At 41.1% G+C, this 18,485-nt stretch overlaps 1 protein-coding gene across 3 annotated transcripts in view; it reads right to left on the reverse strand.

Moving 5' to 3' along the window:
- Nucleotides 1–18,485, reverse strand: part of LOC131248189 (glycine--tRNA ligase, chloroplastic/mitochondrial 2) — a 61,681-nt gene that overhangs the window by 22,805 nt on the left and 20,391 nt on the right. For all 3 annotated transcript variants that reach the window (XR_009172164.1, XM_058248303.1, XM_058248304.1), the window contains exons 12-17: nucleotides 17,752–17,878; nucleotides 16,165–16,248; nucleotides 15,852–15,938; nucleotides 14,018–14,119; nucleotides 7,071–7,134; nucleotides 2,025–2,080 (exon numbers count right to left, since the gene is read on the reverse strand). Coding sequence is in view for 2 of the 3 variants with exons in the window: in XM_058248303.1 (XP_058104286.1) it covers nucleotides 2,025–2,080; nucleotides 7,071–7,134; nucleotides 14,018–14,119; nucleotides 15,852–15,938; nucleotides 16,165–16,248; nucleotides 17,752–17,878 (520 nt within the window). In the remaining variant the exon portion in view is untranslated. The remainder of the gene's footprint in view (nucleotides 1–2,024; nucleotides 2,081–7,070; nucleotides 7,135–14,017; nucleotides 14,120–15,851; nucleotides 15,939–16,164; nucleotides 16,249–17,751; nucleotides 17,879–18,485) is intronic.

Raw genomic sequence — 18,485 nt, forward strand, 5'->3', positions numbered from 1 at the left:
AGAAAAATAACACCATATTGTTCGCCAATGTACAATACTAGAGAATAACAACCTCTCAAAAACACTCATTAGCATTCAAGAGATGCTATGGCTAACAAGGTTCAAGTGTTAGATTAATCGCTCAAAATTTTTTTACCATTCAACTCATATTGATCAACACTCAAGTGCAAGGAGCAGCTCAAGTAACCATCATCATCATCATCTGAGACTTATCCCAATTAATTGGGATCAGGCACATGAATCCTTTATGCCATTCCACTCTATCAAGAGAAATACCTTCAGTTGGACCATAGGTCATCAAGTCTTTTCTTACTACCTCCATCCACATCCTTTTAGGCCTTCCCTTTGCCCTTTTACAGCCCTCAACTTGTACCTGTAGTGGCACAACTTCAGGTACTTCTCTCACCCTTCCTTCCATACACCAGGTTTAAATCTTTTTTGTGTGGACAAACAAATAAGTCCAGGTTCTTTTTTACACACCGAGTCTAACTCATTGAAATGTGCAAGACAATGATACCCACATCATAGTTTATGCAACACCAGTTTGGAGTTCCAACAACACTTTTGTTCTCTTCTTTGGGCTTGTTTGGGTTGGGATCACCACAGTAATGTAATGGAAAAGTGTCATCATTACGATTTTACCAGCTCAAAACCAAACACAGCAATCATTGGTCAAATGCAGACGCTTTTAGGAGACAAGTAAAGGAATTTGTAATCATTCCACTTTTCAATTTCATTACTGTAGATATCTCGGATCCAAACATGCACGTTAGTGTATGGATTTGATGATTTTCCATTAAGGTAATGCTAAAGCGATAAACCAAATACGGCAATCCTCAATCAAATGCGGATGTACCTCATCCGAGTAGAATTTTTTGCTTTCTAACTCGACTTCTCATTCTATTTAACTAAGAAAACAAAGGGATGATGCATGGGGGAAAGTGGTGAAAATGAAAAGGAGAAGTGTATGTGTGCACATGCTGTTGAAAAGGCAGTGAAAGCAGTGAGTTCCTATCTGGAACCTACAGTTTAATGTCTTTCGAGGAACCACATCTCACTAGAAAGAGAGGTTTCAAAGAGCCAACAGATTTAGAAAGAAACATGCATTTCACATATGAAATTCAAGGCACTTTTTTTCCAATAGGATATCATCATCATCCTTTCTCCCGGTAATTTAGGCTTGGTTTTTAAATGGTAGATTGGCAAAAGTTTTACAATCAGTTCCCACCAGATATCAACCATCCTCCTGAGCTCTTGGAATTGGCCGTGGCAGAGGCTTACATTTACACAACTCAGAAGCAAACAAGGACCAACCCAATATCATGATATTCAAGAACAGTTGTGTTACAGCCATGATAGTTGTTATGTAATGGTAATGGTGGGAACCGGTATGCAATACATGGCTGTAATGCCCATTCTTAAAAAAAGGCCCATAAAGGCCTTGTAATGGCCGTAATGGTCTGATATGGAGCCGATACATTTTCTTCCATTATTTTTTTTTCTTTCTTTTTACCATTACAGGGCCATAAGCCCGTATCATAACGGCCATAAGGCTGGCCATCATGGCTACCGTTACCATTATTGAATACCTTGCCCAATATTTACCCCAGCCTAACTATTATATGCATGCGCAAACAGCGAGCAAGCTTTGTCAGGTCATGGAGGGGCAGTTACTAAGCAAACCGCTGAGCGCAAAACACCAACACACATGAAACATCATGCTCAAGTAGTCAGCTGCTAAAATAGCAGCAAACCCACTGATTACATTATTCCCTGCAGAACTCGCATGCCAACACAGGCCACAACCTGCACCAGACCACAACTATGGCATTCTACCCATAAAGGAAATTTGCTAACAGTTGATGTCCCAAAGCATGCAATGCCAGATGAGCCCGTTGAGCATGAACTGATTTCCAGTAGGATTAAAAAAATGCATTATTATTATTTTATTTTTAAAAAAAAAAGCTTTGCGCAAAACCTAATTCTATCAATGGCCTTAGCAAGGAGAAAGCTTGAAAATGGACCTCTAAGGTAAGTCGCGCAGATTCCTTCAAATGAACATAAACATACTCCATCTTCCCTGAGACCCAAAAAAAAAAAAACACTCAATGAATACCAAAAATTTTCAATAAAATATGGAGGGAAATTTCCTCCTACATACACTTGTTGACTCAACATCCAGAAGGCAATTGACACGATATTGGCATTTTTCATTTTCAAATCATAATTAGAAAGATGCAGAGCAATTAACATATGACAGAAAGCACAAAATGAAAATAAGGATCAGTTATGTAATAATTCTGAACTTTTGGTTGGGCTCACTAATCTGTATCCAGATACGCACTGGTCATCTTGTCCAATCTGCTGAGGATGCAATCCAAATATTAATTGGCAAGTTGATTCTTTTGTTGTCTGGTGCTATTATTTTGATGAAATAAGAGTATTCAAAGCAATCCAGAATCTGGGCATATTAGTGTAGGATAGCAACCTAGGATTCCAGTTGTAAAGTTTTCACATTCACTACTAACGCAGTGATTAAGATGACAATCAAGGATATTGATATTCATAATCAAGAGTGAAATCCTGCAGAATATTAAAGCCAAGTCAGAAAAAGCATGGTTCATCAATCAAGAAAATTGAACGTTTTCATGTACCTTCCTACTCTCAAGTCTCGACAAAAAAGATGTTGATTGGGGACCAGCGGATGTTGCTTTTAGGACAACATTAACATGTTACTAGTAATCAAAGTCAAAGGTATGCTCTTAAGATTAAAACATCAAGAAGCTGAAATGCAGGGGCATTTTCACACTAGGCTCGAGTGGGGTCACTTGTGAGATGCAAGGGCACACTCGGGGTGAGTGCGGCCCACGGAGGAGGTCTCGTGTTCGAGACTCCTCACCAGGGGTGATTAATGCGCATTTCACACCGGGCTCGAGTGGGGTAGCCCATGGGATGCGGGGACACACTCGGGGTGGGCGGCCCATATGATTTGGGGCCCACGAAGGGGGTTCAGCCGAGGTCCTAAAACCCATGAGATGTGGGGCCTAGGCTATGACATAAAGGGATTAATTCGCCATACTCTTACAGTTCGAGCTTTTAGAGCAAGTGGTTAATTGTCCTGCATCAAATTGGTATCAGAGCGAGAGGTCTCGGGTTTGAGACTCCTCACCGGGGGTGATTAATGCAGGGGCATTTTCACACTGGGCTCGAGTGGGGTCGCTTGTGGGACGCAGGGGCACACTCGGGGTGGGTGCGGCCCATGGAGGAGATCTCTTATTCGAGACTCCTCACCAGGGGTGATTAATGCGCATTTCACACCGAGCTCGAGTGGGGTAGCCCATGGGATGCGGGGAAAGACTCGGGGTGGGCGGCCCATATGATTTGGGGCCCACAAAGGGAGTTTGGCCGAGGTCCTAAAACCCATGAGATGTGGGGCCTGGGCTATGAGATAAAGGGACTAATTCACCATACTCTAACAGTTCGAGCTTTTAGAGCAAGTGGTTAATTGTCCTGCATCAAGCTGAGGTGTGAGTTTCTATGGCAGAGCATGGGGAAGAAGAAAAAATTCCACCTGGTAAACTGGGGGAAAGTGTGCAAATCTTATGATAGGGGAAGTGCAGGGATAAGAGATTTGGCACAGATGAAACTGGCACCCCTGTGGAGGTTTGGGACGAAGGAAGGTGCGCTATGGAGGGAATCTATTGCTAGTAAGTGTGGGTGCAATGAAGGACGATGGTGACAAGGACTTTTCCATGTACAAAACTTCGGAGATCTGGAAAGGGGTTGCGCCTGCTTCTCTCTTGGCAACAGGGGAAAGATCCGGTTTTGGGAGGACATTTGAATAAGTGATGACTCCTTGCAAGATGCGTGCCTGAGAATTACCCGCTACGCTCCACAATATTCCAGCTGCGCATTGCTATTCTTACCATAGAGAGTTTGTTGTCTGGTCTTCCACTTGCTGTAGATCTTTCATCAATGAAGAAGCAGAGGAGTTTTGATGCTGCTAAATTGTATCTAGTTATGTCACCCAGTTAGGGGACGAACAAGTCCGGACACTTCTCCATTCATTCTTTTTTATGTTAAGGCATCAGCAAAGTAGGGAAGGGAGCTTCATGCAAACATGGTACGTGTGGTCTTATGGAGCTCCCTTGAAGATTGCGGCTTTTGGTGGGCTAGTTGGAAGGGAGAGGATTATGACCGTGAATAATCTTCAGAAACGATCAATGATGATACCGAATATCTGCCTAACATGTATGGCAAATGCTGAAATAGTCAACCATCTCTTCATTCACCACTTGTTTGCGCATCAAGTGTGGTTTGATTTCCTTACAAGTTTCCACATTTCATAGACTATGCCAAGTTCTGCTGAAGGCCTTCTCATGGCTTGGCATGGTGTTGGGCTTTGGAAGCAGGAGAGGGCCCCGTTAGACGCTGTGTCTGTTGACTATCCTTCAGAATAGAGGAACGAGAGATGCTTTTGTAATGTTAGCAATAGTGTAGAGAGGGTTTCAAGAAGAGCAGTGGGTTTCATTATGGAATGGGCCTCTTGTATAATAGTTTGTGAAAATGTAGTTTTCCTTTCTAGTTTGTAGTTTTGCGCCATCTTGGCGCTCTTATTAATAAAATCATTGCTACCATAAAAATAAACTGATAGAAATGCACAACCAAGAGTAGAGCTTGTTTTTTTATACTCTGGCAACATATGACGCCTAATACAAAGACACTCAAAGATTGAACACGCATCATACATCGCCAAGAGTAGAGCTTGTGGTTCTATTTTTGCTCAAGTGGGATAGCTAAGAATTTCCAAACATAGTTAAGTAACAGTTGACAGGCTGAAATCTCTTTCTTAATTCCTTTGGTGATACATGGCTTGTCCAAGTGATTTGTCTAGCCAAGTGGCCCAAGTCCATTATATATGCGATCTCGGTACGTTAATCAGCAATGCAATGGTGATCCTCAATAACCAGATTAGAAATGAGATGTGGTCATTTAGACCATGCCAATTGCAGCAATAATATGTCTATAATGCGCTGAGGTGTCTCGGTCAGTCAGTCCACATGGGTGCTAAACACGCAATTCCAACCAGCCTAGAGCCCTGCTGACAGGCACAAGTAACCTATAAAACTTCAAAGGGGAATGATCAATGCATTGGTTAGTCTACAAGAAGAAATTCCAAGTAAGCACGAGCCATCAACTTGGGTTGTGGGTTGAGCACATCCCTGACCATTGTATACACTGCTAATCACACATATAATCAAATATTTAGCAACTCACCTGGTAAATCCAAAAGAGACATGCGCACATGAAGAATGCCCTACCCCCCACACACATACACAACACAACACACACATGTAAAGGAATATACTGGTGTGCGGCTAACAGGATTGATACTCTTAGTGCAGTGGCCAGTCACTGTTCCCTGAAGTTGGTATCAGAGCCCAGCTCGTGCGCTCAAAACCTTGCGGTGGCATGAGGTGATGTAGGACAATTAACCACTTGCTCTAAAAGCTCGAACTATTAGGGAATGGCAAATTAATCCCTTTATCTCATAGCCTAGGCCCCATATCTCATGGGTTAGGACCTTGGCCGAACCCCCTTCGTGGGCCCCAAATCACATGGGCCGCCCACCCCGAGTGTGTCCCCGCATCCCACGGGCTACCCCACTCGAGCCCGGTGTGAAATGCGCATTACTCACCCCTGGTAAGGAGTCTCGAACACAAGACCTCCCCCGTGAGCCCCAAATCGCATGGGTCACCCACCCCGAGTGTGCCCCTGCATCCAACAGGCGACCCCACTCGAGCCCAGTGTGAAAATGCCCCTGCATTAATCACCCCCGGTGAGGAGTCTCGAACACGAGACCTCCCGCTCTGATACCAATTTGATGTAGGACAATTAACCACTTGCTCTAAAAGCTTGAACTGTTAGAGTATGGCGAATTAATCCATTTATCTCATAGCCCAGGCCCCACATCTCATGGGTTAAGACCTTGGCCGAACTCCTTTCGTGGGCCCCAAATCACATGGGCCACCCACCCCGAGTATATCCCCTCATCCCACGGGCTACCTTACTCGAGCCTGGTGTGAAATGCGCATTACTCACCCTTGGTAAGGAGTCTCGAACACGAGACCTCCCCGTGGGCCCCAAATCGCATGGGTCACCCACCCCGAGTGTGCCCCTGCATCCAACAGGCAACCCCTCTTGAGCCCAGTGTGAAAATGCCCCTGCATTATGAGGCCTGTAATGGGAATTGTACAGACAGATATTGTGGCACCTGCACCAGCGGAAGCGTGTGAATCCTGTATAAAGGAATATACTGGTGTGCGGCTGACACGATTGATCCTTTTATCACGTTGGCTGGTCATTGTCCCCTGAAGTTGGTATTAGAGCCCAGATTGTGCACTCAAAACCCTGTGTGTGTGCGCACATATAGACGGTCAGGCTGGATCCACAACAAAGCTTTGTAGGTTAAGCATTTTGTGGGCCCACTGCGATGCATAAAAGACACCCGATCCGCCCATCATGTACACCCCTAATGTTCTCCTTGGTGCCCAAAAAATCAGGCTGATCCAAAACTCAGGTGGGCCTACATGCTTTCCAGAATTATTATTTAAAAAAAAAAAAAAAAAGTAACAGAACTCATTGAAAGAGAGAGAAAAAAGAACAGCGACCGCCGAGGTGGCAGAAAAGGGAAAAGAGAGAGAGAGAGAGAGAGAGAGAGAGAGAGAGAGAGAGAGAACAGACTACTGGCCTAGGAACATAAAAAACAGACTACATGCTTTCCAGAATTTGTATTGTAAAGTTACAAAATCCTTCTTTTATCAGTGTTTATGGAGCCCTTTGTCAACAAGTATTTCACCTAACATGAAAACTTACCTATAAAACAGTAAAGAATAACGCAATATAAAACTGAAATGGTGTTCCCCCTGAGTTCAGTCCAATGAAAGGAAAGGATTAAATCTCTAAGAATTGCCTTGTGCTAGAAATTTAAAAAAAAAAAAACTTGAGCGAAGAAAAAAATTTTAATTCAATAAATTAGCATGCATATGAGCAACTGACTTGATACTAACCATCAGCTTTCTTAAAAAGAAAGTCCAGGGGTACGCAATATTTGCGGCAAAAACCCTCAGCAGCCTGAAAAAGAATAACAAATTTATATTACAAGGAAATCACAAATACATCAATGTTAACGTTTACATAAATAAAACATCAAAACCTAGGATACCCAGATGCTAATGATTAGGGTACCAATATCAAACTGTGGTATTGTATCCAGCATGGATACTTGTGATACAGTTCACTATTAGGTTGGCTGTCTTATAAAGTCCAAACAATCTTCTCATCGATATCTATGTCCTAGATTTTAGGAAATGTGGAGTCTTATCTCTACTAGCCATTGCCCATGATCCATATTTAGGCATTATAGATGCACACTTATGTTAGGTATGAAAAGAGCTATCATCGCATCAACTATCAAGTACATCAAGGATTGAGTACAATTGATCCTCTAAACCCCAAATTCTGTGTACATGTATGATAAGGATTATTTGCAACTTGAGAATATAATCATGCTAAAATATTGGAATTCATATCTACCCCCACCCTGATTGATTTGCTAACAAGTAACATCCGTTCTCCAATTTGGAAGCTTACAGGCAATGGTCTGTATTCCTGGAGTACGGTTATGCGTATTGACTATAGCAAGCGCCAGGTACAATGGATTCTCTAAATCAGCTCTCAGGATACAGGTATGGCCGAGACTGGTTGCAACTCAACATATTAATCATGTTAAATATAGCCATACGACTATTTTCCAACTCAACATATCATCAGTGGGGTTTATAGCACAATTAGTACAATGCACTATAAATTCTAGTCTTCAAAACCCTAACAGACCTGAAGTTTCCTCTGTTGAATTGGAAGGTCTGCCAGCCCTTTTCTGAGGGGGAAGCGAGCATCAAGTGTCTTGACCTAGTAAACCATGCTCACTTGGGCAAATGGTCTGGCAGTTTGCCACTGAGGATTCTAGCTTGTGGAGATCCTTAATTGTTGCCAAATATGGTTCTTCTCTGATGGGCTGGCAGACCAAAGATCTGTCCCTCTATCGAGCCTCCTTCCATTGGAAGGCGGTGGCTCGTGTTGCTGTCAAAGTTTTTAAGGGCTCGATTGGGAGCTTGTAAATGGATGTAAATGGGGAATAGAATTGGAGGTAAATGAATAAGGAGTAAATGGCTTCCTCAGTTGTGTTTGGATGAGAGTAAATAAAATGCATTTGAAATCCAAATATTCTATTATGATGGAAGTAAATGGGAGGAATTGGAATGCATTGGAAATTTTTAATATATTCACAAGAAAATATGTGATAGCCTATCACAAATTAGTGTACATATGTGATAGTTAACAAAATTATTTTAATAAGCCCATTGAAATATATACTTTAGCAAAAAATGAGAAAATTTTGAGCCTCAAGCGAGCCACAAATGTAAGGATCACTAACAAGCAACTTGCTAATGCTTTTTAACCGTCCATTGAGATGACCAACCTTTGGACGGTTTAGATTATTCTATTGGTGTGATTTTAGTGATGTAGCTAGTAATTGAATTATTCGGAGTATCATTAGCATGCCATGTGTATTGTGGACATGTGCGTAGCGCCACCTGCATTTAGTCATGTGACTACCCAAGGGAGCCCAAAATGGCACTTCACCTCATTTACTTCCAAATCCTCTCCTAGAAAGGATTTCATTTACATGCCCATTTACTCCAATTTCATTTCATTTACATGCATTTACTTCCCATCCAAACACATCTCAAATATCATTTACTTCCATCCAAAAGGCCCCTAAGGGCTTGTTTGATTTTCCAGTGCATTGGTAAATACCTTGTAAAGCGGTACTAATTATTTCCTTATGCATTTACAACATTTTCACCCATACTTGATTTGATTACCTACTTTTTGGACACGAAAACCGAAAACATTGCAAAATATATGTGGGTCCCACTTTGATGCATTTCGCTTATCCACACTGTTCATCCATTATGCCAGCTAAATTTATAGCATGAGAAAAAAAAATGAGGCATATCCAAAACTCAAGTGGACCACGCCATACGAAAAAGGGAATCGAACACTTACCGTTAAAAACTTTGTGAGGCCACTGTTTCTTTTGGCGTGGGCCACTTGAGTGTTGGATCTGCTTCATTTTTTGTCCCATGCTTCAAAATATTGTAGTAAAATAGATGAACAAAATGGATATATCATATACATTACCGTGCGGTTCAAAAATTAAAACTATCTCTTTCGAACAGGTTTAAAAGGCACAAATTCCTATGAATTTTCAAACGTAGTGAAACCGTAATAATTACCCATTGATAGTGTATGTACACTGGCTTTGAAAAAACAAACATGCCCTAAGGGATTCAATTTTTCTGTCGGAGATGGATCTAGAATAAGATTTTGGGAAGACGTTTGGTGTGGAGATTCTACTCTACACTTATCTTTCCCATCTCTCGCCAATCTTTGTCTTGTGAAAATATATTTGTGGCTAGTTCCTTCTCTAGCCTGGACACTAAAGATATCCGGGTCCCTCCTTGCCACAAAAGCTTAAGGGATTCTGAGATAGATGACTTAGTCAATTTGTTACGCCGTTTGCAGGCATTAGTGCTTCTCTTGGAGTAAAAGAGAAGCACTCCGGTGAATCCAAACTGAGACCACCTTTTTCGCATGGCTTGTTGGGAGAAACCAGATCCTCACCATCGACAATCTCCGCAAAAGCGCTTTGATCCTACCCAACACTTGCTTCTTTGCCTCAAAGATGTGAAGTCTGTCAGCATCTCTTCATTCATTGCACCTTTTTCTCGACAGTTTGGTCCCAGTATTTTAGTTCTTTTAAAGGTCTCCTAGGTTATGCCGAGTTCCATTGAAAGCCTTTTCCAGTCTTGGCCTACTAATGGTGGAAGGAAGCTGGTAAATCTAGATGGAGAGTTGCCTTATTAGCAGTTCTTTGGGCTATTTGGGGCAAAAGAAGTAAACCAATGCTTCTATAACAAAAATGGTTCCGTTGTTGGGGTCTTACACCAGGTCTGGTTGTATATCAAGGATTGGATTTCCTAAGGGCGTTTGGATTCACGTATAGTATTGTACCGGGAAGTAAAACTGTCCCATCAAGGAATTCGTGGTACTGTAGCGCCATGGGGTCTGCATTTTGAAAAACACTCACAATGTTTGGGTTAGAGTAGAATTGCATACATAAACATTATGGATTTCGAAAATCAATGTTTGGAACGATCAACAACAATAGCCATAACCATTGGAAATCAGATTTCATAAAATTAATAGCCAATCCTGCTTCGTCCTGCCCAGGCCACCATCATTAGATCCACAAATTTGGGCCATCCTCTTTTTCGTCTGATCTCCATCATCTACCACTGCTGAACACACCATTCTTGCCACACCACAGCCCTTTTGCCGCTCACCACTACTGAAATACTGTTGCAACCCATCATCCGCAAGCTGCAGAGCCCGTCATCCCCAATAGACAATAGATTTGGAACCTTGCATCACCCAAGCAACGTTGGCTCCAATCACCATCAGATCTAGAACACGATTACATATAATCAGTGCCAGCTCCACTTCCTGTACCACCACCATCATCCCAACCATCTTCGTCCAATCAGCACCCACCGCCACCATCTTCATCTTCTCCGGCATCTTCCAAAATCCCATAAACCTGCTAACAACCACCAACAACCCTATTCTCCATTGTTGCTTCCTCTCTTCTGATGTTCTTCTTTCCCCAAGTCATAAAAAATAATAAAAATAAAAGAAGGAAAGCGAAGAGAAAGGTTTGTCTTTTTTTTTTAGGTGCCCTGTGGCCTGTGGATGTAACAACTTCTATGAACCTCGACATTAAACCCTAGCATTTCAAACCATAATCGGGCAATTTCCAATTCCAGTCCAAAGCTCCTAAAATCAGCCAATCCCTGCTTCAAACTATAACAAGAATTTGCGGACAAAATGAGGATAGAGGAAGGAAATCTTCAGGGATTTCCGACAGAAGCTATGTGAATAATCGACCACATACGATGGTGGAGGTTCGATATTAGGATTACCACACCACGATCTGCCACATCCGACCATAAGAGAAGCAAGAGAAAACCCCGCTGTAGAGAAGAGAGAGTAGGGCTTTGAAATGGTCCACTGAAACACGCAGCGATGAAGGAGTTTTTTTTTTTTTAATTCTGTCTGCAATGGCGGTGCAGTGCAATGAAAGCACTGCACTGCCGCCTGCATTGTACGCTGACATACGAGACGCGTGGATTTTGAATTTGGTTCGACGACGTACTCGGCCTGCCAGCATACCACGTGTGGACGTTTGGATAGAGTTGCAGTGAGATGTATAATATATTATAATATACAATGATGTACAACATGGGCCCGGCATCCAAACACGCCCTAAGGTTTTTTGTGGTTGTTTGGGGTGGTTCACCCTTGGGCTATGTTGTATATTGTTTTTCCTTTTTGTTTTGTTGTTTTCCTCTGTTTGTTGGTACTTTTCTGGCTTTTGGCCCTCAGCCTTAATAAAATTCATCATCTTTCGAAAAAAAAACTGAAGTTCGAGCCCTGCATGGGAGGTTCTCATAGGGATACGGTGCAAATGGATCGAGTTGGATCGATGGGAGTTCTAGACCCAACCTATTTAACGATCGGATCTGCATGTTGGACAACCTAGAACCAAGTCCCAACCCATTAAAATCCAAGTCAGATTTCCAAGTCAAAATAAGCAACTCATTTATTTAAATGGTCAAGTCTAACATAAGAGGATATAGACCTCGTATCTTTAAATTTATGATACCATAAAAGATATATGCAAAACTCCAATTATCAGTTTTCAGCGAGGTGTTGGTTGATTGGGTATGACTAAGGTCCATTTGGGTTGGTCCAAATAAGACCCTTTTAAAAATTAGGTCCAAGACAGGTTGGGTCTAGTAGATTCTGAGAGCTCCTAGACTAGGCCTATGGAGCAACTTTTGGATCCAGACCCACTCCAGTGGATCCAAATTGAGACCACCTAGAACCTTGAGTTTCCAGGTCAGTCTATTGACTGTCAGGTCCACCCGACCCATTCAAGCCCCTAGTTTATCATCTTTACCCTTCTCCAAGGGCACGACTTGGGTGCTCCAGTTTTTTATTTTAAGGTAACAAGTATGACAACAATTGGCATTGTCCAATATAAAATGTATGCCATAAAAAACTAATAGGTTTAGACTTCCAAACCTAGGCAGATTAAGAATAAGTCCCTGGTTATGGGGCCTTATCTTAATCCAAGTGTGGTACTTAAGTTATTTTTGCTATTTATTTATTGGCTTGTTTGTTTGCTTGCTTCCTTTTTAGGACCAAAGTGCAAGCAAGGGCACCTGATTACATGGAACATAAAACTTCAATTCATAAAAATGCTCGTGTGACCTAGTCATATGGCAAGGCAGCAATCTAGGCACGTAAACCTTAAGACATGAAAAAATGAGAACTCTCTTCATGCAAAGTATCCTTCAAATTAAATCATAAGCAGCTTCATGAGAAAACGACCCTTTTCCAAGTATAAATTCATTCACAATGAGACATAAATGTTTGATATTGTAATAACAATCCAAGGAGATATCCAATCAAACTAACCCTCCCCCTGGAGGGGAAAGGATGAAAAGAAAAGAAAAACAAAACAGGGGTACAATTGGGGTAAAAAAATGCTATATCAGTCTGATCATTGACTGCAAAATTTACCACCAGAAAGCAGGATGACCTTATGATGAGGACATCATGCACACGCACGCCCGCACACCACCACCCCTACGCACGTACGTACGCAGAAGGAGGACTGCACCATCGATCTGGCTCGATGACGACGTCCAGGGAGGGCCTCCTAGCTAGAAGACAAGTTTTGGTTCAGAAAAGTGGCCCGATAGTCAAGAAAAGCCCACTATAGGATCTCATGATCGTGGCCCACTCGTCGGATTGGTTTTATATTTTAAGTTTTGCTTATTGTTATTATTTAGAACATCGTGAACGCTTTAGATTTCCTTGTTTGGTTTTTATTTTAGTTTACTCCATCGCCAAGTAATAGGTGTCGCACATGGTCCGAGTTTTTGGGTATAGGGTTCTCCCTATAAACAGGCACCCTTTGTAGTTCTTTTCATTCATTGAAGTTAATAAAAAATTCCTGCTTTATTTTTCTGCTCTCTTCGTGAGTTGTGGAAGAATTCAAAAGTGGGTGCGAAGCCCTCCCTTTTCGAAGGACTAACTACCGTGGTGCGAAGCCACATCGATCCCAATTCACCCCCATCTTCCATCATCTTTTTTTTCCATCTTCCCCCACCATCCGTACTTTGAATTTGTCCTTTTGTTGCATCAGATTTCTTCATTGAAGCAGATTTCCAGATTTCGGCCCGCAGGCAAGCTGAAACTTCGGCGGAGCACCACGCACAAACCGTACATCGGATCGAGCTGAAATTTGGAGGTTTTGGAGTTCATCCCTGGCCGACCAGGGCCAAGGTGGCCTTTTTCTGAATAGTGGGCCCCACACACGTGCGGCCGGGATCACACGCACGACCGTTTGAGCCATTGTTGTTGTCCACACGCGGGATCATCTTTTGGCTCAGGTTTTTATCCTCTTTTATCCTCTCATAGTCATTTTTTCATGAATCCTAACCCTATATTACATGATCCCTAATTGATTTGCCCCTTTTTATCACCTTAGGGTTCCTTGAATTGAAATTAGGGAATCCCTTGGATTAGGGACTGATTTTTATGCATGAGTAGTTGATTTTATTTCCCTTTGACATTGTTTGGTTTATAATTTTATTGGTCCAGTCCTAGCCTGTGTCGGCTTGGACCCGCATAGATTCCCCTTTAATTGAATGTTTGGATTTTCATGTGGGATGTGGAATTTGTGTGATTGTTTCTGAATTGGTGTGATCTAAGCCTGCAATCTTGCATATCATATTTAATTTTCCATGTCCTGCATCACCTTAGTAGGATTTCCCTGTTGGTCAAATGCCTTCGCCACTGGAGGTCCCCGAACCTCAACTTCATTTTCCAATTGCTTAGAACTAAGCCCCTCGACAAGAACCTGCAAGGCAAGTAGGTTAAGTCATCACTGTCGAATATGTGAAGAAATAAGGCATCTAAATTACTAACAGGAAAAGAATTAGAAACCCCTGGGCTGTATTATTGGATTGACATAAAACCATACCATCCAAAAAGCAATTTTTAGCATAAACTTCCAATAGGATCTGTGGGTTCTGATAAGAAACAAGCTCCAAAATAATTACTGGAACAAGTTTCAGCTACCCTCTTCTTCTTCTTTTTTATTTTCTTTGAACAGTAAGTTTTGGCTACCTAATAAGCAATAATAAAATGAAATCTATACTTTCAGTCAAAAGCTTGTACACAAACAGAGGATTTGCATTATTAACTTACAAGATTGAACTAGTTGTTTGGAGACAGAAATAGATCATTCTGCAAGAATTCACATTCGCATGCAAAAATAAAAACAGTAACAAGTGGAGGACACTCGACGCATATCCTAGCTAAATCCCACATTGACCAATTATCATTTGTGGCATCCAGAACCTTAAAAAGTACATAAAGAATCCTCCTTAAAAAAAAATTTATCAACTCAAAGATGGCCAAAAAAATTGTTTGAAAATGGAACACCAAGTGGTATCCAGATTCCATCCCAGTGGCCAAGTCATTTTGCTGATTAAAACCATCATCCAACAACATTGATGAACAAACCAATGATGAGCCCTAGTAGAATGAACGATCTGTAAAAAAACGAGTTGAGAGTTATAACTCAACAAAGTTGCTATCATTTGTCCTGATGCTTGATGCAACAAGAGGTTATTTAAATTGGCATGGAGTTGCTCATGAAATCTAACTACCACTATCGGCATTGTATCATGTCAACAGATTGGAAGCAGTAAGGAAACATATCATGTCTGTGGAAGAAAGAAAAACAATACGCTGGCCAGAGCTTACACAGTCATGAAGAGCAGCAAAGAAAACAGACAGCTATTACACCAGAAATACAGGGATACATACGAAGAAAATAGTCTGTCATGCCAACACAATGGATAGGAAGTTATGCATGAACTCAAGCACTCAAAACAGTTGATCTCCTTAGCAAGATTCCATGTACGAAGATTCATAAAAGAATCATGACAACTTCTGTCATATGGAAAAAGTAAGAAGAGGAAAAAAAATTTCAATCAAAAGAACAAAAAGGAAATTCATCATAAAGGTGGTCACCAATTGTAATGGTTCATAAATTAAAGAATGAAGGGTTAATTGGAAAAGAACTCAAAAAGAAAGCTTTATTCGTCAGCCATTAAGTTTTTACTTGGGGAATAATGAAGGGTTAAAACTTGCTAATGGATTTTCTGCAGTTACATATGTTCATTAAAAAAGTCAAGCGTGTTAGAATAATAAAAGCAGTGACTGAGAAATTCCTCTTACTGGTCAATTACACAACTAGCAGTATCTGGCTCATCAATAAGAATTCCATAAACTTTTGAGTTATGCCTGAATTAACCATTGGAAATGTTCATAATGACCTCAATCTCCACGTCGCACAAATTCAATCCTAGTAGATGTTATACTGAGAAAGAAGATAAGGATTATTCCAGATATGATTGTTCAATAAGCAACACCAGTAATCATAAATTAATAATAATAACAATGCCAGTTTGTCACATTTGCCACATTCGGATAACTGGAAACAACTGAAACACCAAATGACATTATCACGAGGATGCGAACAGCTAGGTATCGCAAACACTGAGAGATGAGGAAAAAAATACCACTACTCTGCGTGGAGTACCACATGCCAACACCTCCCCATGGCTCACTCTTTGTTTTTCTAGTAATTGTATGATTGAACTTTTAAGCTGCCACAGCCAACAATTTGTCATCAACATGAAAATAGTCAAAGATCGTTTTGTAAATTCAACTTCTAAACGGAACATCTATTCAAACGGTGCCCCATAAAAACAAGAGCCCAATCAAAGAATCCTACTAGAGCCATGCATTAAATGGGAGAAGAGTAAGAAAGTATTAACTCCTTCGCTTCATATGTGGGTGGGTGCATGTGTTTACGTGTGTGTAAAGCCTTACCTGCTGGCTTGCGTCAATTACATCTTGAGGTGGCATCTCTTCTGTTCCAATTTCAAGAACAAATATCCTTGGATCCTCAGTTACCTGATACAAAATTAAAAATTTTAAATAAAACATTTTTTTTTAAAAAAAGGCTCACACTTCACCATTGCTATCATGGTTATGCTTGAGAATTTTGGAAATCAAAAGTGAAGTTTCGTGATAATAACTGAAGAGCAGTGGAAATTTTAGGAGGAAAGCCTCAAAGGAGTTTTAAATTCAAGTTTCAAAATATCAAAAGAAATCCTCTGAGAAACGGTGTTCAGAGAGAACTGTTCACATAATGAACAATCCAGCAGCAATGCATCTAACAGCTCAACATAGTATTATTTCTATTGAGAACATGTTGGATGGCATCAAAATGGCTACTATGGACTCATGTGCCAACTGCGGATTGTTTATGCCATCCTACCCATCCAACAGGGTCACCCTAATATGAAAATGAGATGCCCCAAAAACCATGTCAATCCAAGCAGCGGTTGGGACTTGGGCCCCAAGTGTAATTCGTGGGTTTTGGGGTAGTTGCCCATTTTTTTCAATGGGGTGTCCCACGTGATGATTGGATTGGCCTAATTTTTATGTTAGGTGACCATCATGTTAGGGCAAACCTGTTGGATGGTTTGGATATCAAACACATATGGTGCGCACAACAGTCGCCTACGTGGTAACTTATCAAGTAGTCACTGCATGTGATGTGACCATTCCTCAATAAAGAAGGAATAAAATCTCCACCATGCAAAAAGTAATCTGAGCAGGAAATTCATCATGATTCCTCCTTGAACACATACAGATTAAAAGTATCTAATTATGATGAGAGGATAAAAAAGTCAGACAATCATTACTGGCTCCAACATTTCTTCAAGCCGGGATACCCATTGATTCATGACAACTAATACGGTAATGTAGCTCTCAGGCTTACAACTTGGAGACGTCAACAGACAGAACTTTAGCACTCCAAAGTAAGATGGATGGACGTTAATGACGCTAATCGGACCTCCAATGATTACCAACATGATAACCACCCATCTGACCCATCCTTCTGTAAAAGCAATCCTCTAGTGACAGCAAGAAGTATTCTAAAGTTGAAGGATGACTTCTGGCCAAACCAGAAAGATTCCTGACCATGATCGCAGGACAAACATCTTACTAGATCCAACTTCATTGGGAACTACCTCCACAAGGATAGGCATGGTACAGACTTGAAAGGGTGAGAAATATGTTTGTAACTATCACATGGCTTCTGGTGCAAAAAATGTAACTCCTCTTGGACCCAAACACATTCGGAACCATGTTCTTAGCTGCAATCAGTTAGTCATGTTCAAAGCTGAGAGCATGGGAATTTCACAAAACTACCAAAATATAAAACTAAATCTCACAATAAAGTTTTTGTATACTTTCAGAACAAAATCCCACAATAAAGCAACGTTACACTAATTCAAGAAGATGCCATAAAGTCATCCAGCTAGTTTTGGTCGCATTACAGAAATACCATGTCAAGAGCGGAAAAATAATAACCAAATGCATGTTGCATGACGATGAAAAGCTGACCTTCCGCATTTCTGCCTGAAGAATTTCTTTGGAGCAAATGAGATTATTGGGTTCAGTAAAGAACCCTAGTGGATGCCCAAGAGACTCTCTTGTCTTTACCCAAAGTTGTGCACATTGGCGGGCTAAACTGATCAACAAGCAGAAAAATAAAATGCAAGTAGCAATGAAACAGTAACTCTGAGCTTCAAATCCAGTGTAGCAATATCCCTACTGAAAATTTCACCTTCAACTAAGAATCTCAAACAAGAAGATAAATAATACACCATAGTCATTACTCTTACCAAGAAGTTTCAACAGCACCATCAAATGTTGTATTGAAAAATTACAGATTCAAGTTCTCATTTTGAAAAAGAAAATTATGAAGGCTTAAGAAAGGAAGCATACCTCGCTGAAAATTTTGTACTCAAGGTGAGTGCATTCTTATGGGAAAAGAGGGAAAATACCAATCATGGTGAATGAGCATACTTGGTATTCTAGCTTATTCAAAGCAAAAAATAATTGTCCTTCAAATTGAAAAGTTTGATTTCCTCTAAACTGAACTTATCTATTTTTTTAATTGTGACTTTGGGAGCTTCAATTATGGCACGGTGGTACCATTCACAGGTTTGGGCGAATGGCTTCGGTCGTGGGTTTGCTCCCCATAGACACGAGTTCGATTCCCCTCCCCGTGGATTACCCGATGCACGTGGTTGGCGGCTAATTATGTGCATCCGCAGGGAATAGTCTTGCCTTAA

Source organism: Magnolia sinica, chromosome 6 (genome assembly GCF_029962835.1).
Source record: "Magnolia sinica isolate HGM2019 chromosome 6, MsV1, whole genome shotgun sequence".
Taxonomy (NCBI): Eukaryota; Viridiplantae; Streptophyta; class Magnoliopsida; order Magnoliales; family Magnoliaceae; genus Magnolia; species Magnolia sinica.